This window comes from Cyprinus carpio, chromosome A13 (assembly GCF_018340385.1).
Source record: "Cyprinus carpio isolate SPL01 chromosome A13, ASM1834038v1, whole genome shotgun sequence".
In the NCBI taxonomy this organism is placed as follows: domain Eukaryota; kingdom Metazoa; phylum Chordata; class Actinopteri; order Cypriniformes; family Cyprinidae; genus Cyprinus; species Cyprinus carpio.
In genome coordinates, this window is record NC_056584.1 from 23,947,068 (window position 1) to 23,972,746 (window position 25,679).

General features: G+C 37.4%; 2 protein-coding genes across 4 annotated transcripts in view; one reads left to right on the forward strand and one right to left on the reverse strand.

Moving 5' to 3' along the window:
• Positions 1–17,962, forward strand: part of LOC109048505 (cadherin-23-like) — a 233,629-nt gene extending 215,667 nt beyond the window's left edge. For 2 of the 3 annotated variants that reach the window (XM_042769420.1, XM_042769421.1), the window contains exons 50-69: positions 109–278; positions 899–1,036; positions 1,125–1,244; positions 3,706–3,883; positions 4,157–4,368; positions 5,074–5,268; positions 5,380–5,493; positions 6,527–6,656; positions 8,024–8,287; positions 11,919–12,080; positions 12,160–12,416; positions 12,553–12,650; positions 12,838–12,958; positions 13,039–13,118; positions 13,275–13,315; positions 13,443–13,503; positions 13,718–13,847; positions 14,006–14,128; positions 14,500–14,610; positions 15,600–17,962. In XM_042769420.1, the coding sequence (XP_042625354.1) occupies positions 109–278; positions 899–1,036; positions 1,125–1,244; positions 3,706–3,883; positions 4,157–4,368; positions 5,074–5,268; positions 5,380–5,493; positions 6,527–6,656; positions 8,024–8,287; positions 11,919–12,080; positions 12,160–12,416; positions 12,553–12,650; positions 12,838–12,958; positions 13,039–13,118; positions 13,275–13,315; positions 13,443–13,503; positions 13,718–13,847; positions 14,006–14,128; positions 14,500–14,610; positions 15,600–15,938 (3,044 nt within the window). In that variant the 3' untranslated portion in view covers positions 15,939–17,962. The remainder of the gene's footprint in view (positions 1–108; positions 279–898; positions 1,037–1,124; positions 1,245–3,705; positions 3,884–4,156; positions 4,369–5,073; positions 5,269–5,379; positions 5,494–6,526; positions 6,657–8,023; positions 8,288–11,918; positions 12,081–12,159; positions 12,417–12,552; positions 12,651–12,837; positions 12,959–13,038; positions 13,119–13,274; positions 13,316–13,442; positions 13,504–13,717; positions 13,848–14,005; positions 14,129–14,499; positions 14,611–15,599) is intronic. The other variant, XM_042769422.1, reaches the window with a different exon arrangement.
• Positions 17,963–18,545: 583 nt separating this feature from the next.
• LOC122133953 (eukaryotic translation initiation factor 3 subunit L-like) lies at positions 18,546–25,468 on the reverse strand. Its single transcript, XM_042769423.1, has 15 exons — positions 25,314–25,468; positions 25,073–25,115; positions 23,842–24,055; positions 23,690–23,769; positions 23,532–23,593; positions 23,331–23,400; positions 22,500–22,573; positions 22,162–22,333; positions 21,921–22,075; positions 21,628–21,798; positions 21,213–21,346; positions 20,409–20,582; positions 19,339–19,528; positions 18,975–19,055; positions 18,546–18,826 (listed from the first exon to the last, which is right to left on the reverse strand). The coding sequence occupies exons 1-15, from the start codon at positions 25,338–25,340 to the stop codon at positions 18,749–18,751; spliced, it is 1,725 nt and encodes a 574-aa protein (XP_042625357.1). The 5' UTR covers positions 25,341–25,468; the 3' UTR covers positions 18,546–18,748.
• Positions 25,469–25,679: the final 211 nt, after the last annotated feature.

Consider the following 25,679-nt stretch of genomic DNA (forward strand, 5'->3'; position numbering starts at 1 on the left):
TATCAGTGGTCTAACCCTTATCCCTAAATGATTGAAGCTTGGAAAATGGGTGATTTAATTCCATCTCTAATCTACACGGTGCATGTCTTTCTAAATTACTATCCACAGGTAAAATTGTGGCCAATCGGACAGTGGATTATGAACAAGTGCAGTGGTTGAACTTTACAGTGCGTGCTCAGGATCACGGCACGCCTCCTCGCTTTGCCGAACTTCCTGTTTATTTGCGCATTGTTGATGTCAATGACAACAACCCAGTCTTTCAGCAACCTTTATATCAGGTAAATCAGAACAAACCAGAGAGCATCAGAGTACTGTGCAGAATTGAATGCTTTTCTTTTCTGGTAAATTCAGGAAGAATGCTAATTCTGATGGAACAAAATAGAGGTGTGAAGCTCATATAGTGGTGTCAAAGTTTGACACTTTAGTGAAAATGCTTCTGTGTTGCTTTTTGTATGAATTTTTTAGTATGACCAATGAGTATTTATATGATTATTTAGTTAATGTCTTAATGCATTTTAATGTCACAGTTTTCAGTTTTCATCAGTTTATATCAATGCTATGTTAGATATTCTCAGTGTTGCTTTAGGCTTTTCACATTTTCCACAAAAAATTTAAGCAGCACAACACTGATAAAAATAAGAATGTTTCTTAAGAACCAAATATTTGAATTATTTCTGAAGGATCATGTGACACTGAAGACTGGAGTAGTGATGCTGAAAATTCAGCTTTGCATAACAGGAATAAATTCAATTTTAAAATATATTCTAACAGTTATTTTAAATTGTAATAATATTTCACAATATTTAAATATTTAGTGTATTTTTGATCAAATAAATGCAGTCTTGGTGAACATAAGAGACTTTTGAACCAAAGATTTTGTGTATGTTTGTGTGTGCAGAAGTCCATTTTTGAGGATGTTGCACTCGGGACCATTATTGTAAGTGTGAGTGCGACAGATGCAGACTCCGGCCTGTTCTCTGTCATTGAATATGGGCTAGTGGATGGAGAGGGCAAGTTTGGCATCACACCCACTACGGTGAGTGTGTTGGTGTGAAAACAAAAGACAGTAAGAAATGCCATTTATAATGTCATTTATATGCAATGTTGATGCCCTGTATTATCAGGGTGACATCTACATCCTGTCTGCCCTGGACAGAGAGACCAAGGACCGTTACACTCTCACAGCCTATGCCAGAGACAACCCCGGCGGCAGCCCCAACAACCGCAGAGAAAACTCTGTCCAGGTACATACAATGTATGGATGAGCTGAAAAAAATGTGAAATTTCGCCCATTTATTACCTCTTTATAACTAGATAGTAAAGTTTGTAGGCAAACTTTAAGTTGGCTTGAAAAAGCCTAGCCAGAAAGTTTGAAGTATTTTTAAAAGAGGGTTTTCAGTTTTAACTAATTTGAAGTAGTTTACAAGTTTTGAAGACCATACAATCTATCAGAAAAATAGATTAATAGACAAATAGATAAATAGATAAGAAATAGTAAACTAGCATGTTGCTAGCATGATTAGCAAGTGACTAGTATGTCGCTAACATGATTAGCAAGTTACTAGCATGTCGCTAGCGTGTTTCCAGCATGATTAGAATGTCGCTAGCATGTTGTTGGCATTATTAGCAAGTAACTAGCATGTTGCTAGCATGATTAGCAAGTGACTAGCATGATTAGTAAGTTACTAGCATGTCGTTAGCATGTTTATATCATGTTGCTAGCATTATTAATAATTTACTAGCATGTTGTTAGCATGATTAGCAAGTGACTAGCATGTTGTTAGCATTATTAACAAGTTACTAGCATGTTGCTAGCATGATTAACAAGTGATTAGCATGTCACTATCATGTTGTTAGCATTATTAACAAGTTACTAACATGTTGCTAGCAGGATTAACAAGTGACTAGCATGTTGCTAGCATGATTAGCAAGTTACTAACATGTTGTTAGCCTGATTAGCAAGTTACTAGCATGTTTCTATGCTAATCCAGCTAAAACCAATTGATTCAGTAAATAAAAAAAATAAAAAAAACAGGTAAAAACCAGCTAAGACCAGCCTGACCACTTTAAAACCACTTTAAAACCAGCTTGGGAGACCTTTAAAACCACTTTAAAACCAGCTTGGGAGACCAGCCAAAGCAGTAAATCAGCTTAGGCTGGTTTTAGCTGTATTTTCAGTAGGGAGTTGTTAAGCTTTGCTATGGCAGTAGACATCTTGAATACACAATAAGTCTTATTGTATAAAAGTTTTCACCCCCTCAATGAAAGTCTATGGGATTTTAGGTGGTTTGATAGTCTGGTTTACGAAAACCGTAAGCCTGATCAGTTAGAAACGATATAGCAACCCAAGTCAGACCAGTCTGAAGGTCTGACCCGAGTTTGGTGGCTGTAGCTTTAAAAGTCTAGGAGGAGATACATTTTAAAATTTGGTCTCAGAAGAAGAAGAAGAAGCCAACTTAAAGAGATACTCCACCCCAAAATGAAAATTTTGTCATTAATCACTTTACCCCCATGTCACCACAAGGATACATTTTCTATGTGTATTTACGCTTTGATTTGAAAGAAAACAGTGAATCCTTGTTTTGCGGCTGACACAGAAGAGCGTACGCAGTTTGCGTTCAAGAACATGTTTTCCAAAATGGCTCTATGGTGATGTGGCGGGAGACAAACTGTTGAATAAAGTCGTTATTTTTGTTTTCTTCTCGTACAAAAAGTATTCTCATCGCTTCATAATGTTATGAGTATTCTGATGATGTCTTTCATACTTTTCTGGGCCTTGACAGTGTAATTTATTTGCCAGTCTATGGGACAGTCTCAAGCCTCCCGGTTTTCATCCAAAATATCTTAAATTGTGTTCTGAAGACGAACAAAGCTTTTTTGGGTTTGGAACGACATGGGGGTAAGTGATTAATGACAAAATTTTATTTTGGGGTGGAGTATCCCTTTAATTATGACTTCTAAACTCAAAAGTAGGAGGCAGCATATGGTGTCCTTTTTAGTTGCTAAATAAAATTTGTTTAGCTCCGGCTCGTTCAGACACGAACTTGTGTCAATGTTTTATCTCACTGTGAAATCAATGTTCAAACAACCTGTTCTGCAAACTGTAAAGACCAGTTGACCACAGGAAGAAAACCAAACATGGATAAAATGATTTGAGCAAGAGACTTTGACGCAGTCAAGGCGGAGTCTTCTTCACTTCCAGTTCCTGTTTAAGGAGGATATGAAGAGAGCATCAGCTTTGCAAATGAGGTTTCACAAGACGTGAAGTGTTTGTGAGGTGACCAAATGTTCAGCTCGCACTTCCTCTATTCACACTCTGTTGTTATGAGGAAGTGGGAAGTTATAGAAGCAAAACAAGCAGAAAATTAAAATACAATCAGCTGATGCAATTTTAAATGCCCAGTTTGCATAATATTCATAAGTTCCAGATGTGAGTAAAATGCAAATCCAAATCAGCTTTGATGAGTCCAGCTGGGCAGTATGCATCGTCATGATGTGATTTAAATTGAATTGTTGGTTTGCTGTATTCCAAACCAATGTTCAGATATCATGCTTCTTGTACATGTTTGCATTTTTTTGCACAGAAAGTTTCATTTTCATGTGAACAGTTTTGCATGAGCTGACCTCAAAAACTTGGAAAACTACTCCACCTTAACACCTCTGTATCAGATCTCTGATCTCCGTCTCTCTCTGTGTGTCTTTCAGGTGCAGTTGACAGTGATGGATGTAAATGATTTCCGCCCACGTTTCTCAGAGAGAGTCTACACCACTAGTATGTTTGAGAATGAGCCGGTTGGTACATCAGTGATCACAATGAAGGCCATTGATCTCGATGAGGGGGAGAATGCATTACTTACCTACAGTCTACAGGGCCCTGGAGCGGGTAAATCACACACACACACACACACACACACACACACACACACAGATATACAGAAATACAGATTTATTTTTATTTCATAGCACTTAAAATCTGCTTTCTTAAATTTTAATTGCTAATCACCATCCTGTTTGCAGCCTTGATTCAAAATCAGGAAATTAATTGGAAATTAATGACATTGTCAATTTACTTTCCATGTACAATTTGATAAACCCCCTTGACTACAGCTACATAGTCTGATGATGTTGCTGATGTCTCTTCCGCTCTCTTTTACAGATGCGTTCTCTCTGGACCCTGACACTGGGCTGATTTGCTCCCTGCGGTTACTGCAGAGTTTTGAGAGGTTTAATCTGACAGTGGTGGCGACCGATCATGGCAGAACACCACTCTGGGGAACCGCCAGTCTTCAGATCACCGTCATAGATGTCAATGATAACAGGCCGGTCTTTGTGCGGCCTGCCAATGGCACTATCATGCACATACTTGAGGTGTGAGGCAGTGAAAAACCAAGCGCAAATTTTTATTGTTATTGAATGCAGGCTTTCTCACTCATCCTACAAATCACAACTCAACCACTTTGATGTGTTCTCAGTTATCCCACAACACTCTTCTTTTGTCTTCCTCAAGACTTCCTTTTGTACTTCATAGGTATATCCATTACATGTAGCTGTCTAGTTGCATGCTGAAACATGCATCAGAGATCTAGTGTTTGCTTGTGTGGTCAAGCCTCCTGTATACATGTGACAGCCAGAGCGAATAGATCGTGTTGCAGATCTTTGTGATCATTATCTCTTTATTCCTGAGCCCAAGCACACCCCTGTGACTCAGAGAGATGTTAACCATTGTGCCATAGCGGATAGTATTTTGAGGACTTTGTGGAAACTTTGTAAGTTCCTTTTGCAGCAAGGACAGTCTTTAAAACCTTTGAAATGCCTTTGATTATAGTCAAAAGCACGAAATGGCACAAAAAAATATAAATTAAGAGATCCTCTGCTTGTCATTCTGACTAAAATCTCTCGCATGGACAATTGAACAGGGATGAGTACTCACCATTCAATACTTTGTCACATGGAGGTCTGTCAGATTTGATGCCCCATATCTGGGCTGTGAGAGCTTGGATGACCTGTTTTTGTAAAGGGTCTGACACCATGAATGGGTGAGCATCCGGTCATGTTTTGTGTGTGTCCTTGCAGGAACAGCCTCCTGGGCTGGTGGTGTATGAAGTGTTTGCCACAGATGAGGATGAGGGGGTGAACGGAGAAGTCCGGTACAGCTTCTTGCAGACTGGAGCAGGAAATAGAGACTGGGAGAACTTCCATATTGATGCAGTGACCGGAGTGATCAACACTGCGGTTAAACTTGACAGAGAGAAACAAGCCCTGTACAGTGTGAGTCCTTCTTTCTAACCAGACACAATTCAAAATAAAAGGCAAATGAAAACAGCAGAAAACCTAAAAAAATGGTGCAATAACAGTTGAAATCTCTGTATTGGTGTGCAGCTGGTTGTGGTGGCTTATGACCTCGGGCAGCCCGTCCCATATGAGACCATGCAGCCGCTGCAGGTGGCTCTGTCTGATATCGACGACAATGAACCTGTTTTTCTTAAACCTCCGGTAATGTTTTGATCATTTGTTTTTAAATATCAGATACATCATTCTATTTTCAAGTACAGTCTGTAGGCCAGTTGGCTAGTTTTGTATTAACTCTGTAAAACCGGACTATGAAATAATAGTCATAAAAACCTATTTTATTTAATGAAACATTTAAATCAAGCTTTAGACAAAATTTTTCACAAATTTGCATTTGTGTTTATCATATTTGATACATCAGGCTTTTATGCCTCATGTAATATAATATATAATATAGTGAGAATATGAAGCTCATATTTGAGGAGGAAAAGAAAACACCTCAGTTTTATTTCAGAGGCCAAAAAAAGAGCACCAATATGCAATTTGGTGCTGATGCTGATATTTATTTGGCTAAAATTAAATTCTGATAGCTTGTCATGTAAATCAACAATAATAGACTACTTGCATAAAATGCATATAAATCTCAGTTGCACTCTACATCCCCATAATTTTTTTTTGTAAAATATTTAAATGCTTAGTTTATGATCAAAACTTTTATTGTGGAACAAAACAATTAATGTAATGTAATGCAGTGATGACTGAGAGATGTAAATAAACATTCCTCAAAAGCCTGCTGTATTGTATCACATTTTAACATTTTTATTACAAAAAAATAAAAAATTAAAAAATGATGAATGGATAATCAAGTTGCTTCAGTTTAGTAAATGTTTGTCTTTAATATTGCCATCAATATAAAAGTTATTCTTTGTTTACTTTGTAAAAATAAGATTTTGCAGCAGAAAGACACATGTATGTGGACGTTTTTAGAAATTTACAACAACTACAAAAAATTATTATAAAAAAAGTATAAACTATTGTCAAATGATAGAAGGCACATAGTAAACAGGTTTTTCAGCAAAGTTTTGATAATGTTGGTATTTTAGAGACCTTAGAAATTTGCATATCAAATATGATAAAGTAGGCTTTATAGGGTTGAGGACTTCTACATCATGAAATGTGACGCTTGAAAAATTTTGCATCACTTATTGCTTAATTCTGTGTGTTGCGTGTATTTCAGAGAGGAAGTTTGCCATATCAGACTCTATCTGTGCCTGAGCACTCATCTCCTGGGACTGTTGTGGGCAATGTGACCGGTGCAGTGGACGCAGACGAGGGCTCTAATGCTATCGTCTACTATTTCATTGCAGGTGCAGACACAACGTTAAACAGCAAAAATAAACCCCTATATATGCATTGCATCATAATACCAAGCTTATCCAGTGTTAGGCTCCATTCAGGTGTTACAAAAGGAGTTTATGCATTTAAAGGAACACTCCAACAACAAGAGTTTCTATATTTTTCCTATTTAAAACTTGACTCTTCTGTAGTTACATTGAGTACTAAGACCGACGGAAAATGAAAATAGGCTTATTGGAAGTTACCTAGCTGAGACTATTTTCAGGCGCAGCGTAATATCATTGCGCCTGCTGCACCCATGGTACGGCAGCAAAGTTCCTTGATTATTACGCCGAAATGAGAGTATAGTTCCTAGCCATATTGGCATAGAAAATCGAAACTTTTCATTTTCCGTCGGTCTTAGTACATGATCTAACTACAGAAGAGTCAAGTTTTAAATAGGAAAAATATAGAAACTCTTTGGTCATTTTTGAGCGAGATGCTAACGGTCTAATCAGATTTAATGATCTATGCTAAGCTAAGCTAAAAGTGCTACCGCCAGACCCGGAGATTGGCTGAAAAGATTTGAGAACGGTAAAACTCAACTTTTTAACTCTAGGGGAGTTTGTAAATGAGCCTGTTTTCAAAAAAAAGTGGAGTGTTCCTTTAATGTGAATTGGAATTAAATTTGCTGAATAATCATCTGGCAGTAATCTCTCTGCTGAAAAAACCCATTAAAGAAACCAAAAATATCAAAATTTATAAAGTGAAAAGTGACGTGACATACAGCCAAGTATGGGGACCCATACTCAGAATTCGTGCTCTGCTTTAAACCCACCCAAAGTGCACACACACAGCAGTGAACACACACACACCGTGAACACACACCCGGAGCAGTGGGCAGCCATTTATGCTGCGGTGCCCAGGGAGCAGTTGGGGTTCGGTGCCCTTGCTCAAGGGCACCTCAGTCGTGGTATTGAGGGTGGAGAGAGCACTGGACATGCACTCCCCCCACCTACAATTCCTGCCGGCCCGAGACTCGAACTCACAACCCTTGGATTGCGAGTCCGACTCTCTAACCATTAGGCCACGACTTCCCCTATATATATTCTTTCATATATATATATATATTCTTTCATATATATATGAAAGTCAGTGAACCTAGGTCTCAGGCAAACACTCTTGATCAACTACTGTAGGTCAGGACTCTTTCTTCATAGAACATTTACAAATGTATCGCTTGGTTTGCACAATTTTGTTGCGTCAGCAGAAGGTGTTGAAATTCAGATTTCTGAGAAACTTTAAAAATTCCCTTGTAATCTTTACAGAACAATGGTAGTATTTCACACATAGGCAGTGTAAACATTTTATTAACTGCATTACTGATGTTCTTTTCTAGGAGGCGATACCGAGGGAAACTTTGGTATGAGTGCGGCCGGAGTGTTACAGGTCAAAAAAGATCTGGATCGGGAAGAAATCCCAGTGTATTCAATCATTGTTAAAGCTTCCAGTAACCGAAACTGGTCTCCTCCGAGAGGTCAAAGGTCACAGCGGGCCCAAGTGCTTGATCCAAGCCGTGACCCTACATTACAGGAAGTAAGAATCTTCCTTGAGGACATCAACGACCAATCTCCGAGATTCACAAAGATGGAGTACACTGCAGGTAACAGATTTATTTTATTTATTTTTATTTCAGCTTTTGACCACTATTTTTAGGTTAATTTTGGGGTTTCATTTACTTTGCATCTAATATTATTTATTTATTTGGTCTAAAGCTATCTAGCACCATTAGCAGCTCAAAACTGAGCTTTTCTTCTGCTTGCAAGTTTTAAACTCTTTGGTCTTCTACTTAAGCCCGGGACACACCAAGCCGATGATCGGCCGTTTACCATCATTGCAGGCTAATTTGTTCGATGTGTTCCACTCGTCAGCTCTCGACGTTGGGGCTGTCGGCGAGAGTGAGAGCTCTGATTGGATGTTCAGTTTAGCGAACGAGTCAGTGCCAAGAATTAAAGCAAAAGTGATGAAAACAAGCACGTACATTTCGTATATCGGCGTTTATCTTGTTTATCTTTGTTTCCGTTTCTCCTTTTGAATGAAGAATATATATTATTAATAGCTGCTGATATGAACAGCTTGTTCCTCTCACGCATGCGCAGAACAAGTGTTAGTTTGCCGTCGGCTGGAGTCTGTGCGGTGTGTTCTAGTGCAGCTTTTTGGTCCGACGCTGCCAACACGAGGTGACAACACCGTCGGCTTTTGTCGCTGCTAGTTCTTTGAAGTTGGCTTGGTGTGTCCTGGCCTTTAAGCTACTTCAGCTTCTACTTCTGCTTTTTGCTCCTTATCTAAAATTGATTGAATTTGATTTTTCAAACTCTATCATCTTCATTCAGAATTAAATTCAAGTTTATTTGTTTAGCGCTTTTTACGATACAAATTTTTGCAAAGCAACTTTACAGAAAATTAAGTTTCTACAATATTTAGTAGTAGCTTATCAGTGATGACTGTCAGTTTATGTGCATACGGCAGAAATGTTCGGAAAAATCAATAAAAGACGTAAACAAACAGACGATTAACACTATTAACAGCAATTATGCAATCAAACTTGATTGCAACTATGTTGTCTCAGGGTTAGCATCATCTGAGGTCCTCTGAGGGGTTGGCATCATCTCTTCTCAGGTGTTCTGGATCCAGACTGGAGCTTGTGTAAATCCCGTGGCAAAACAGAGAAACAAATAGAGACATAATTAGCGTAGCTGCTGTTCCAGCCAAGTAAAATTAATTAGTTTAACCCAAGCTTAAGAATAATAATACGCATTTGATCAGATATAACTGCAGACCAAAATTATGAGATGCATTATTTGAATGCTTGGCCAAAGAGGTGTGTTTTTAATCTAGATTTAAACAGAGAAAGTGTGCCTGAACCCGAACATTATCAGGAAGGCTATTCCAAAGTTTGGGAGCCAAATGCGAAAAAGCTCTACCTCCACTACCGGACTTAAAAATCCAACGTACTACCAAAATACCAATCATTATTTACCTTAGTGAGCATGATGGATTGTAGCATGGTAGAAGACTAGTTAGGTATGCAGGAGCCAAACCATTAAGGGCCTTATAAATAAGCAATAATTTTTTGTAACTTATACGGAAATTAATAGGTAGCCAGTGCAGAGACTGTAAAATTTGGGGTAATATGATCGTATTTTCTTGACCTGGTAAGGACTCTAGCCGCTGCATTTTGGACTACCTGTAGCTTGTTTATTGAAGATGCAGAACAACCAGCTAGCAGTACCAGTCTAGAGGTCATGAATGCATGAACTAGCTTTTCTGCATCAGAAACAGGTAACATGTTTCGTAGCTTGGCAATGTTTCTAAGATGGAAGAATGCTGTTTTTGTAACATGGGAAATATGGTTTTCAAAAGACAAGTTGCTGTCTAATATAATACCCAGATTTTTGACAGGAGAGGAAGTAACAGTACATCCATCTAGTTGCAAACTGTAGTCTACTAGATTCTGTGTACTGTTTTTTGGTTTAATAAGTAATATCTCTGTCTTATCTGAATTTAATAGGAGAAAATTATTGGTCATCCAATCTTTTACATTTTTAACACACTCTGTTAGCTTAGATAATTTAGAAGTTTCAAGTTTCTCGTTGAGATATATAGTTGGGTATCATCAGCATAAAAGTGGAAACTAATCCCGTATTTTCTAATGATATTACCATGGGGCAACATGTATATTGAAAATAGCAGAGGACCTAGGACAGATCCTTGTGGCACTCCATATTTTACTGGTGATAAATGAGATGACTCCCCATTTAAATAAACAAGGTGGTAGCGATCGGACAGGTAGGATCTAAACCATCTTAAAGCCTGCCAATAAATACCTTTATAGTTTTGTAAAATATCTATGAGTATATCGTGATCTTTGGTGTCGAACGCAGCACTAAGATCAAGTAAAACTAGCAATGAGATGCAGCCTTGGTCTGATGCAAGAAGCAAGTAATTTGTAATTTTAACAAGTGCAGTTTCTGTGCTATGATGGGGCCTGAAACCCGACTGAATTTTTCATAGAGATCATTTTTTTTTGCAGGAAGGAGCACAATTGAGCAGACACAACTGTTTCTAAAATTTTAGACATAAATGGAAGATTTGAAATGGGTCTGTAATTTGCTAGTTCACAAGGATCTAGGTGTGGTTTCTTAATAAGAGGCTTAATAACCACCAGCTTGAATGGTTTTGGGACGTGACCTAAAGATAACGACGAGTTAATAATATTGAGAAGTGGTTCTTCGGCTACAGGTAACAACTCTTACAGTAATTTAGTGGGTACAGGAACTAATAAACATGTTGTTGGTTTAGATGCAGTGATAAGTTTATTTAGCTGTTCCTGTCCTATAGTTGTAAAGCACTGCAGTTTATCTTTGGGTGTGATGGATAAAAATGAAGTATTAGACGCTGTAGAATCTACATTTGTTATTGTATTTCTGATGTTATCTATTTTATCAGTGAAGAAATTCATAAAGTCATTACTATTTAACTGTGAGGGAATATTTAGATCGGGTGGCGTCTGGTTATTTGTTAATCTAGCCACTGTGCTCAATAAAAACCTTGGATTGTTTTGGTTATTTTCTATGAGTTTGTGGATATGCTCGGCCCTGGCAGTTTTTAGAATTGTAAAATATAAAATAAAATATTAAAAAAAAAGTTATAATCTCATGTAGAAGTATCATAAATAAGTTATAAAGACATGGTAAAAATTTGCCAAGATAGTTTAGTGTGACCATCATATAACAAAACAAAAAAAAAAAATTTTTTATTAGTGCTCTCAAACGATTAATCGCGATTGATTGCATCCAAAATAAAAGTTTTTGTTTACATAATATATGTGTGTGTATTGTGTATATTTATAATGTATATATAAATAGACACACATAGAGCATATATTTTGAAAATATTTACCTGTATTTACATGTATATATTTATATTCATTTAATTTATATCATATATATAAACCTAACATATTTTTCTAAAATATATACATACATGTGTGTGTATTTATAAGTACATAATAAATATACACAGTACACACACATATATTATGTAAACAAAAACTTTTATTTTGGATGCGATGAATTGCTATTAATCGTTAGACAGCACTATAATTTATTATATAAATTATTTTTATATTCATTTCTTAATTTTTTTTTATTTAATCGCTTTAAAAATTAATTTTATTTTTATGTGTTACGTGTCTTATTTTTAGCTTACGTGTCTCTCTCTCTCTGTGTCAGGTGTGGCTGCGGATGCTAAAGTGGGCTCTGATCTGATCCGGGTTCAAGCGATTGATAATGACATTGGCAACAACAGTCTTGTTCTTTATCACATTCTGTCCATCCGCTACATCAAACTGCATTCCAATGACTCTGAAGACATGGGCAACGTCTTCATCATCGGTCTGTGTGCTTTACACACTCTTCAACTCTCTGTTAAAATATCCGTTTATTTTTTTAAGTGACTGTTCTTTCTTTTCAGGTGAGACTGATGGAATCATCCGAACGTTTGACCTGTTTATGGCATATGATCTGGGTTATTTTGTGGTGGAGGTTCTGGCGAGAGATCTGGCAGGACACAGTGACGTGACTCTAGTGGGCATTTACATTCTGAGAGACGACCAGCGGGTGAAAATCGTTATTAACGAGATACCAGAGCGTGTCCGGCTGTTTCAGGAGGAGTTTATAAACCTGCTCTCAAACATCACAGGAGCCATAGTTAACACTGATGACGTACAGGTACATGTGTGTTTGTGCTGCCTTTATAAATATCATAAAAAATTTGATTACAGTCCAATCTGTACAAAGTTAGATCAATATTATATCTCCTGTCATAACCATGCAACTGAGTGTATCAGATATTTCTTTCCCATAGTTTCATGTGGATAAAAAGGGAAGAGTGAACTTCGCTCAAACTGATGTTCTGATTCATGTAGTCAACAAGCAGACCAATCGTATTCTAGATGTGGAGAGGTAAGAGTTATATACAGTACCAAACATGACCTACATGTCAAATGGGTGTTTCTTTAACTATACTGGTTGCTTTATCATCTACACTGTGATAATCAAACATAGAAATATTGATTATCGCATATAGTCTCATCCATAGTTGCTTTGATCCATTGAGGATGATTGATTGATTCACTGAACTGGTTTTCAGGGTGATTCAGATGATCGATGAGAACAAGGAGCAGTTGAGGAATCTGTTTAGAAACTACAACGTTCTGGATGTTCAGCCTGCTGTGACCACTCGTGCACCTGATGACCTCACCACCTTACAGGTGTTTGTGTTTGTATATAGTGTATTTATTGTATTAAAAATACATTATATACAGCATTAATGCCTATTTATCTCTTTCAGATGGCCATTATCATCTTGGCAGTTTTACTCTTCCTTGCTGCCATGTTGTTTATCCTGATGAACTGGTATTACCGCACAGTGTGAGTACTTTCATTAGAGGATCTAATGAAGCATCAGATTCTTGTGGAAAGAAGCACCACATTAAATCCTGTTCTGTTGCTTGTTATGTTCAATGCAAAACCAGGTATCTGAGGTTCTATTATAAGATCAGAGGTTTTGGTTTCTTGTTTTAACAGGCACAAAAGGAAGCTGAAGGCAATTGTTGCTGGCTCCACAGGTAAGCTGCCGGGAATGTCCCATAGATCCGATTGGAGGAAGCTGAGTCTAATTCTCACACGATTTGAAGTTCAACAGACATGGCTTTGTGTTTGTTGTCATGGTAAAAGAGTGTTTGGTATCTGCAGGAAATCAGGGGTTGATGGATATTCTGGATATGCCCAACACAAACAAGTACACATTTGAAGGGTGAGTGAGCAATACAATGGTGTTGTTGATATGAGCCTTTATGTTTTATGTGTTAACAGAGCTCCAGACTGCTAAAATAATCACACGTGACAAAACATACTCTTAATATATGAGATATGTTCAAAATGCAATGTTGGTTATTATCTAGCATAGACTGAATTGTAAGGTTTAACTGATTGTACCTCAATGCTTCTCTTTCTCTGTGTGCTTATAGGGCAAATCCAGTGTGGCTAGATCCTTTCTGCAGGAATCTGGAGTTAGCAGCACAGGCGGAGCATGAGGACGACCTTCCTGAAGACTTAAGTGACATTGCTGACCTCTGGAACAGCCCGGCTCGCACACACGTAATAAACTCACAAAAACGCTGACAGAATTATGCCAAGGTGCATGTATTGTCATCACAAGAACCTAGACCTTCTCTTTGTCCTCTCTTGCTTTTTTAGGGTACTTAAGTGTCATCTTCACTTTATAGGGTACTAAATAAATATCTTGTCTTTTATAGGGTACATTTGGACATGAGCCTCAGGCCTCTAAACCGGAAGATGACAGATATCTACGAGCTGCTATTCAGGAGTATGACAACATCGCCAAACTTGGACAAATCATGAGAGAGGGGCCCATCAAGGTGAGAACATTAGCTACAAATTCTGACATTAGAGCTACTGATGAACCTGTCAAAGGTTGGAGAACATAAACAGGCAAAACATAAAACCTTTGATAGCACACACAGAAGATGGGATCATCATAGAGCTTCAGTACTTTCTGAGGCCTGATTCCTAGACTCAAATCCAAATTTCAACATATTTCAAATGTGTTTTTAGTTTAGAATCAACATTTATGGTGTTACTTTGTCCAAACCAAGACTTAACTCAATTTGGGACCCAATATAGTACAATGTGGAGGGAGATCATGTTCTTAAATGAGGCGAAATATCAGAATCGTGCTGTAGGATTCAGTTCATAAGACACCACATGACCAATGCTGCCATCCAATCAGGGCTCGCTGCTCAAGGTGGTTCTGGATGACTACCTGAGACTCAAAAAGCTGTTTGCCGCCCGCATGGTCACCAAGTCAACCAGCCACGGTGACCAATCATCAGTCACAGAGGTGGGAAATGTGACACAGTGCTGTGCTTGCTCTTCCTCTACACCCCTCTTCCTTACTGCTGGCTGACAATGTCTCCACCCTGTCCTATCAGTAGAATTCCTGGGTTCTCCTGCTGTCCAGAGTCATGTGACCCTGCTGATGTTTCCCAGGCTGGTTCACAGCCTGCTCACTGCTTCACAGATGTGTTTGCTGCTCTCTCTTGGTGTTTCCTCTAAAACTGCTGTCAAATTCTAAGATTTTGTGTTGTTAATGTTTATTTTTCTCCTTCTTCCTTACATTGTCTTGCATCCATCCATCCATCTACCAATCCCTAATTCCATATATTAATCCATTATAAACATCCATAATGTCAATCATCCCATCACTCCATCTGTCCTTTATTCTGTCCAACCATCATGCATCCATTTATTCATCCATGCATCTATCAATCCAAAATTCCATGCATCCATCTATAATTGAATGTCAATAATTGCATTCATTCATCACTGTATCCATCATTCCTTTTATTCATCCATCATGCATCCATCTGACTGATAACTCATCCCACCATCCATACATTCATCACTCCATCATTGCATCCATCAATCCTTCTATCCATTCATCAACCAAACTATTAATTCCTCCCCCCATTTACCCATTCATCAATGCATCCATCCATCCATGCATCCAACAACTATTGCATCTGTCCATAATTCCATCTCACAATAAATCCATCATTGCATCCATCCACCAATTCATAATTCATTAATGTTTGCATATGTCCTTACTTACTTATATCCTACAAATGTGCATCCATGACTCCATCATTCCATTCATCGAATTATCATTGTATCCTACATTCCTACATTGTATCCATCCATCCAATCCATAAATCCATTCAATCATACATTCATCCATATATCCATGCATTCATCACTCCATCATTGCATCAATTCCATTCAATCCTGCATCATTTCATTCATCCATCCATCCATGTTCTCCTCTCCCAGTTGATCCAAAGTGACCTGGATGAAGATGATGATGAGCGTGTTGGTGTTGGAGGTCGAGGAACCCTTCGCTTCAAGCACAAACTACCGATCGAGCTCAGGGGTCCTGACGGGGTGCACGCAGTTCATGGCAGCACAGGCACGTTGTTGACCTCTGACCTCAACAGCTTGCCTGAAGATGACCAGCGTGCTCTGGCACGCTCCCTTGAAGCCTTGCATGCAGATGGCGGACTGTATGCTGAACGAAACGCCCGAACAGAATCGGCAAAATCCACACCTTTGCACAGAAACAAGGGCAGCGACACTCTGTCTGAGAGTCCGTTAGAGATCACGGAATTATGACTAGCCGAGGCCTCGCTGGTCTGAGAAAACTACAACGTGCATGGCACTCCTGGCTCTTTGTTTTCAACGGAAACTCTCTCCTGCGATGTGGAGAAGAGTTCAGGTTTGTAAGGGCCAGGTGTGAGGAGGGTGTGTAGATGTGTGTGTGGGCCTGGAACGCCCAAATCAAGGGTGGCTCATCTTGTCAGGGCTATTTCAAGAGTACTGAGACTGTTACCACACACACTCAAACTACACAATGGGCAACGAATGCACTCTCAGACCAGTGGAGGTCCAAATACGGACACTAGTTTTTATTTAGTTACTTTTTCATATTTCAATAGGACACCAGGGAATAACATGATGTATGTGTATAATGAACTATTTGAACTGCTTATGAGAGTATATCTCTGGGGCTTTTCACACTGCAATTAACCCTGGGTTACACATTTTTTTTTATAACTGGAAATTGAAAAAGGGTTTAACTCTAGGTTCTGAAGCTAGAACAGAGTTAGCACTGTTTATTGCAGTGTCATCGGTATATAGTGTGAAACTGTGCAGTGCTACTAAATGTTGATGTGTTTAGAAATGGACAGCCAGTCGTAAATGAAATCATTCAAATATTCATGCACTTCGCATGGCTGCAGGAAGTATCTTTTTACGATTAGTAGAATAGTCAATGTTTAAAATTGTTGAACAGTGATGGTAAACGTTAACTGGAGAGATTATGAAACAGTATTATTTTTGTATGTACATTTTTTTTCTATAGTGTTTAAATTCACAAATCACGATTACAAAAATACTCTGTTTTAATGCAGGCAATCCAAACAGTTGCTATGTCTGCTAGTGGTCAAAAAATGGCCCCAAACGTACACCACTGATTGAGCTAAAGCTGCCGTGTATTTTCGAACTTATTCAAACTTCAGATGACTGACTTGTAGCTGTCGCTACTGCTATAGTATTATTGCGGTACCCATACTTCAAAATACCGGCTCTTTCACAGTATTTTCCGAATAGTTCTGTAATGCATGTAAATATTTACAGATGCAGAACTGAAACGTTTGGCATGTAGTTGATTTTCCTCATCTTTAAGTTAAGATGGCCACATTCCCATGTGTTTGTAAAAGTAGGTTGTATGCTTTAAAATTTTAAAAATTTGTGTTCCCTGAAATGACAACATGTGGTAGGGTAGAGTATTAACAATGTGAAAATGTGCATTATTATTTATATATTTATTTATTTAAACAAACCCTGGGTTAACAGGTAAGTGTGAAAAGTCCTTCTGATATAAAGAAGAAACGACCACAAGAAAATATCCTGTACTGCAAGCTGCTGTGCTGGTGTCTTTACAGTGAGATTTAAGATGTTGCAAAAATGACTTAATGCCCTCCATCTATAAAAATTGTGAACTATCTGAAGAAAGTGGAAGACTGCATTCAAGAAAATTGACTAAAAGCTGTTCCATGGACCAATGGGGAAAGCCAGTTAGCAGACCAAACACTGTTTCCACTGAACTTACTGAGGCCAGAGGTTTGTCTGGTCAACGAACAAAACATTTCATTTTTTCTTGAACTGAGAGATTTTTGTGTCATGTGTTTTAATAAAAAAAAAAAAATGGCAGTGAAACTAATGCTTGAAAGGTTCATGAGATGCCATAACTCAATTTGAACTTAAAAACAAAGCAGAGAGAGAGAAAAAATATAAAAGTCATTGACAGAACACTGCCACCTAAGAGGGGGGAAATACCATGTCTTTTTTTTTCTTGACTTTTTTGATATATAAAAATTAAACATTACAAAAGATATTTTTGGAAAAGAAAACTGCTGACTTACCAAACAGTGTTGAGTATAAATAGTTGTATTTAAGTGTATTTATTTTTCAACATTTTATACCGGATTGAATGGTGTGTGTTGTAAGGCATTATTCTTTTTATATTCCCCTTTTTTGTAAAGTTGCTTTTTATTGTCATTATTGTCTGGTAACCAGCGTTGAGGCTGCAGATGAAGAATCTGTGGATCCTGTTTGAATAAAGGAAATGTGCAATGGTTTTGCCTTAAGGTCCTGAAGATGATAAAATATTGACGAAACAAGAGTCATCATGGGGATGGCATTCCTCTATGTATTGAAGCCCAGCAACAGGAAATTAAAGAGAGTAATGTGGCCGTTACGATACAGCTACACACTGCACTGACACACAAAATGAAATATCTAAGTCCTGTTACTTATTGAATGGTGTATTAATATCAAACTGGAAAAGTTAATTTAAACAATCCTGACACCCATTTAAAAAAATGCTGCTGTCAAAAGGTATTTTTTGTTAGAACATATTGTGAGCCCAAAGTTTTCCAAAATAAATGGAGGGGAAAAAATGTAGTTTTGTATTGTTTTAAAGGCTCCTGTGAATACAAAGATTCTTCTGCCATCTAGTGGCATTTATACAGTTAGAATAGCAGGCCTTCCTATTTGTAAAATGTAAATACGTGTATATACAGATACGTTTTTGAAACATGAGTGTTATAAAACCATTATGTAAATTTTCACTGAATTTAATTTGGTAATTTATGCAAGAATTGTTTATAATTAAATAATTTTTTTTTCAGGCCCACTATATTTAAGAAAGACTCCAAATACAGTTCAGCCACATCACACTTTATTGACTTAGAAAAAGGACTTCCATCAGTTTCACTTGTTTTTGATAGACCAGAGCAACTCAGTAAAATGAACAGAAAGAGCCTACATTATATGATTGGTTGAGAAGCTTGGCCTGTGATTGGTGGATATCACAGTCATATCAAATTAGGGTTTGAGTCGTTCTTCTGGTGGGACCTGCATTATGTGGCACGTGACGTGGAGCTGGTCGAACTCGAAGGGGCGCCAGTCAGAGGCATTTTCTTCAGCGTTCGGTTAAGCTACAGAAGAAAGGTACAATCAAAATGTGACAACATAGATGTTTAATTCAAAAAGAGATCCATAAACTGTAATTGAACAAGGAAATAAATGTATAGAAATGTATAGAATATATTATTCAATAATTTACTGTATATGAATTATTCTTACCTCCTCAAACTTGTGGATCTGTCGGATAAAGAAATCTCCATAGCGACGGGCAACCTTGGTGTCTGCAATATGGATCATATCCTGATGGAAGACCAAGTAAATTCATTTTTAGAGTGACTCACAAAGTCATCTCACAAGTAAACCTATATATATATATATATATATATATATATATATATACACACATACATACATATATACACACACATACATACATGTATATTTATTTATTTATATAGAAAAATTAATTATTTTCAAGGTAAGACAACTAGCATGAATGTGGTAGCCCTATATTTAATCTCTTAAATAAAAGTGTTCAATTCGGCAAATCTAGTTTAAAGACAGAAACTCCACACACACACACCTTGTCGATGTAGAAGTCGACCTCAGAGGCAGACTGAAACTCTCCATCCAGAGCAGAGATGCCGCTGGTCCACACCAGGTTCTTCATCTTGTGTTTGAAGACCAGCAGCTGGATGCGAAACTCCTGCTCGGACATGTCCAGGAATCCAGCCAGTTTGGCCACAGGCATGGTGGTGTAGAGCTTCAGGAAACTGAGAGAGACACACAGAGTCAGCTACGACTTATCTAATAACCAATGCTTCTACACATGCTGTGGGAATAGAAGATGCAGCCATCAGCTGGGCTGGCCAATATAATTAAAAACAGTTGTTAATAGTTAAAAAAAATAAATAAAATTTGAATAGAATTTTATAGTTTAAAGCATGTTTTCCACCTTTTATTCTCTAAAAGAAAATTTATATAATTTTTAAAGGGATAGTTCACCCAAAAAATGAAAATTAGCCCATGATTTACTCGCCCTCAGGGCATCTTAGGCATATCTGACAATCCTCTTTCAGATGAATCCAATTGGAGTTAAATTGGAGATATTAAAAATAGTCCTGGCTCTTCCAAGCTGTATAATGGCAGTGAATGGTGCCCCTGTATTTGAAGCCGAAACAAGTGCATCCATCCATCATAAATCTACTCACGACTCAGGAGTGTTAATAAAGGCTTTCTGAAGTGAGACGATGCATTAGTGTAAGAAAAATATTGATTTTTAAAAATGTATAAACTGTAATCTCCAGCTTCCGGTTGCTCAAGCAGGTGCGTTCACAAAAGGCGCTCAAACGTATGATGAAGGCGTAGCAGAATGCGCATCGTAAGCTCTGAATGTGTTCAGCTGAAAGAGGAATGTCAGATATGCCATTTTTTAAATCATTGGCAAATTTTTATTTTTGGGTGAACTATCCCTTTAACACCAATATAACAAAACAGGAATCCGAATGGTCAAATAAAAGTCCATGGCCAGCCCTAGAAATAGGAGAATGATTGCTTAAAGTGAAGGAGTGTTCATTACACACCTAACAATTCCTGTTCTTCCCATCAACAGAAGACAGAACTGCCCTTAACATTACTAAGCTGGTGTTGTACCTGCGGATGGTGGAGAGCTGCGCCTGCTGCTGCACTTCCTCTGCAAACACCTTGAGCTGCTGCTGGAATGGTTCTTTGTGGTAATTTGGATTAACGTTATCATAGTTTGGAACGACGGGTGACAGGAACTTGGGGCAGGCGAAACTGAACAACTCCTCAAACACCTGAAGATCTCTGAAAAAGAGAGAAATTCCTCCATTAGATGAATGAATGAATGTGTATATATATATATATATATATATATATATATATATATATATATATATATATATATATATATATATATATATATATATATATATATATATACACACATACATACACACACAATTGTTTTTTTTCTGAGAAAAATTACTACTTTTATTAAGCATTATTAAACTGCCCAAGTGTCCATAAAAAAAAAAAAATAATAATTATTTGCTACAAATGATTAACAGTTCAAATTAATTCTATTAAAAAAAAAAAAAAAAAAAATACCTATCACCGTTTCTGTACAAATATTAACTATGTAATGTTTCTCAAATCAACATTTTGGTATGATTTCTGAAGCAAATGTGACACTGAAGACTGGAGTAATGATGCTGAATAAATCACAGGAATAAATCAAATCTTAAAATATATTCAAATAGAAAACAGTTATTTATATACTTAAATTGTAACAGCATTTTACAATATTACTGTTTTTAGTGTATTTTTCTTCAAATAAATATGCAGAAGAGACTCCTTTCAAAAACATAAAATCCTACCCTGGTAGTATCTACAGTACATACATAACTTCAGTGCATAATGTGTGTGTGTTCTCACCCTTTCTGCATGCGGAGCATCTTGTCTCCGTATTTCTCGCGCAGCTGTGTGTGGATGCTCTCGTCGATGCGCATGGGGTACATGGTGAGAGCGATGGCCAGCAACCCGTGCATCTGCTCGTTCTGTTTATTAATCTAAACAACACACAACACACGATATAGATTTAGCATCACACCATTATGACAACACAGAATAGAAAGTACAACAGAACGAAACAAAGGCAATCTTCAAACACTTGGAACATTAATGCACAAATTACAGCAGGTTTTGCATAATTTAATAATTACAATTACAGTAATGTGTGCATTTGTTACATTTTGTATGTAATTAGCATTTTCCTTATTACTGTAATAGAGTTTTACAGCAAAAAAACTATATAAATAAAATAAAACCTTTTTCATGTAAATGCACTGACCATCTCATATTTGTAGGTGGTTCTCTGGAACATATTTCTGGTCCTCTGGATGTACAGCAGAATGTTGGCGAAGACACGAATGGCATCCTGATAGCGTCTCATCATCAGATACGCAAAACCCACATAATAATATGTGGTGATCTGACACTCGGGCACACGTGAATACATGCTCTGTAAACACAAATAACCAGATTTGATTATGAACGTAATGTTAGCATGCTGCCACACAAACCCAACTCTTTTTTAGTCTTGAGACAACAGTACTCAGTGACAATAGTGGGACATTTTATGACCTTCTTGTTGAGCTCGATGTTCTCCAGGACTTTGATGGCCTGATAGTAATCACCCAGCAGAGAGTGAAGCCTCAGCAATCCCACCAGACTGAAATAACCCAACATCTTGTAGAGAGAGTGACGACCGTACTCTCCAGCCACTGACTCTGGGTCACCTGTGACACAAACACAAGTATCACACTGACATCGGAATTAGATAAACAAGAAAGACAGTATATGAGAGCTGGTTGGCGTCTTTCACCTCCGCTAGTGTACACCTCCAGCTGACCGTTGATGTTGCTCTTGTCCACCAGAGAGTGAAGGACATTCAGCACGCTGTGAACGTTCCAGATCTTGGGATTACTCCTCAGGAACTCGATCTCCTCCTCTGATTTCTTGGCCGTCTTACAGCGATACTGACTGAACGACTGGAACTGCAGAACGGAGCGAGAGAGAGTTCAGCACCTGAGATTCTGCTAAACTGGTTCAGTTCATTAGAAATGATAAGATAGATAAATAAAGGTTTTCACTTCTTTATGAACACATCAGTAAAGAAGAAGGTGCCACAAAGAGTCTCCTCAACTAGCAAGATATTCTTACCTGGTAAATGAACTCATCGATGATGTCCCATAACCACTGGTTAGGAAGCTCCAGAGGTGCCGGTCCATCAGCATCTGACAACATTAAACACATTAAGTGTGCTGTTGAAAATTACTTCAACTGACTACTTGTCAGGGTGATCTAAACACAAAAACCCTTTCTTTTCTTTAAAAAAAAAAAATAATAATAAATAAATAAAAAATTAAATAAATTGTATGATTTTGACCTTATGACCAAAGCTGCATTTATTTGATGATCAAAAATACATCAAGAACAATAATATTGTGAAATATTATTACAATTCCAAAGAACTGCTTTAAATTGTAATGTATTTTAAAGTGTAAGTTATTCCTGTGATGCAAAGCTGAAATTTTCAGCATCATTACTCCAGTCTTCAGTGTCACATGATCCTTCAGAAATCATTCTAATAAGCTGATTTGCTGCTCAAGAAACATTTCTTATTATCAGTGTGGAATAAAGGTGTGCTGCATGCTTTGTGGAATCTGTGATTTTTTTTTAAATAAATATTTTATAACCCAAACTTTTGAGTAGTAGTGATATGGAAAACGGCATATACTTTTACATTTTTTTTTTTTATTAAAATATAAGAAATTCTCAAATCATTACTGTAATTAAAATTACTCATTTGTAAAATGTTGCCTAAATAGAAAGATATATTGTCTATTTTATACTGAAAAGGCTCAAATTGTTTAGGCTATTGCAAAATAATACAGTAAAAATCAAGATACAACAGTAAAAAAAAAAAAAAAAAAAAATTCACAAACATTTGAAATATTGCCCATCACATGTAAATGATGAGATTGCACTCACTGAGAATGTAGTTGAAGAGGTTGCAATAATTGTAGTAGGACTCAAACCTCTGGTCAAGAGTTGGACCTCCCTGTACATGAGGAAAAGTCTCATTATTGACAGGCATGACAAACATGAGCTGACAATCCATCTAGGGGGCTAAAACCATATTCACAATGCCTTCCTTTGCATTCAGTGAGACGGATGAGCAAACACACTCACGCTGACTTTGGCGTAGATGTGCCTGTAGTACAGCTCCTTGTAGAGGATCAAGAAAACCGCATCTGTAACAGACAAAAAACAACATGCCCGTGTCAGCAAAGAAGACTTCAATTCAGAGCTTCTGATACCTGAATGCGGCAAAAATGGGATTCACTCACCGTTACCAACCAGGGTAGCAATGGCTTCTGCCTCCGGCCATGGAGATGTCTTAAAGAAGCGATCGGTCAGCTTGTTCCAGCTAAAACGAAATAAAAGATCAACCAACATTTCCAGGCACTGGAACACAGTCTATAACTGTACGGCTGCGCACCTGTTCTCATACACATCCTGGATCTCATAGATCTTCTGTTCAATGCTCTCGCTGGTCACGCGGTTGGCCTGCAGCTCGTAAACCTTCTGATCGATCAGGTCTGAGATGGTTTTATGAAAATACTGCAGGAAGTTCTTGATGACCTCAGGGATCACATGATACGTCTGCTGGTGTTCATACTGACGTTCAAACGCCAGATCAGCTTTAGGGTCACCTGCAGAACACACGTTATACTGTATTCCTTTCATCCCCTTAATAGCACACATCCACTCATTGATCTATGTAGAGGCGATTCAATCTATTCAGAGAAGCTATACTGGGATGCTAAACATCTGACTATGAATTTTATACATATACAATGCTGTTCAAAAGTTTGTGACCAGTAAGATTTTTAATGTGCTTTAAAGATTTTTAATCTGCTCCTCATGGCTGCATTTATTGGACCAAAAATACAGAAAAAAAAACTGTTATATTGTAAAATATTGGTTTTCTATTTTAATATATTTTAAAATAGAATTCATTCCTGCGATAAAAGCTGAATTTTCAGCATAATATCTCCAGTCTTCAGAGTCATATAATCCTTCAGAAATCATTCTAATATGCTGATTTAAGATCAATATCTGAAACAGTCGTGCTGCTTAATATTTTTTGGAACCGGTGATACTTTTTTCAGGATTATTTGATGATTAAAGTTAAAAAGAACTGCCTTTATTTAAAACAGAAATGTTTTCTGACAATACAAGTCTTTATTATCACTTTTTTTAAATAAATCCTAAAAAAAGACTGCAGTTCCCAAAAAAAATATTAAGCAGCACAAATATTGATATTAAATCAGCATATCAGAATGATTTCAGAAGGATCATGTGACACTGAAGACTGGAGTAATGATGCTGAAAATTCAGCTTTGCCATCTCAGAAATAAATTACATTTTAAAGTATATTAAAATAGAACACCATTATTTTAAATTACAATACTATTTCACAATATTACTGTTTTTTTTCTGTATTTCTGATCAAAGAAATGCAGTCATGATGAGCAGAAGAGACTTCTTTTAATAACATTACAAATCTTACTGATCCCACACTTTTGAACGGCAGTGTACATTCATTCACACACACACACACACACACACACACACACACACACACACACACACACACACACACACACACACACACACACAACAACAAGAAAGTACTGATCTGTGCTCGTGTCGAAGCAGATACTCACCGGTGTGATAGTCATAATCAGTGGGGTAGCTGTAAGGGTCACACTGCAAACAAAAACACAGAGTTAACCATGATCAGTCTGACATATTAACATTTTATGCTAATTTTAGTCTACAAATGCAGGATGACTTTTGTAATTAACAAAGGCAAAGAAAATGAAGTCTTCTGGCGATGCTCCACTGATTAACATCAACACACGCTACACTTCAGTCTCTCGTGTCACTACAGGCACGCGCACTCACCTCTTCATCTTCTATCGGGAAAGACATGACGAATGTTTATTTCTGTAGTTGGTGTTTAATCCGTTAATAAACCTTTCATAAACCCCACAGCTGTCGCAGAGCACGCGAGGAGGAGAGAAAGGAAGTCCACCGCACACACTTCCGGTGACGCAGTAGAAGCGCACAAGGGATTGTGGGCCAGCGGAGGAATCATTTGGCTGAATTGTTAATGCTAGCATCTACAGAAGACCAAGACTCACTGAATTAAGTACTCTAATCAAAACTCCTGATTGGTACATCCTGACCAGCGAAGATAATTTATTTTTATTATTTTATTTATTTATTTTTAAACCAGCAAACATAATCAAACAAGACAAATAAAATAAA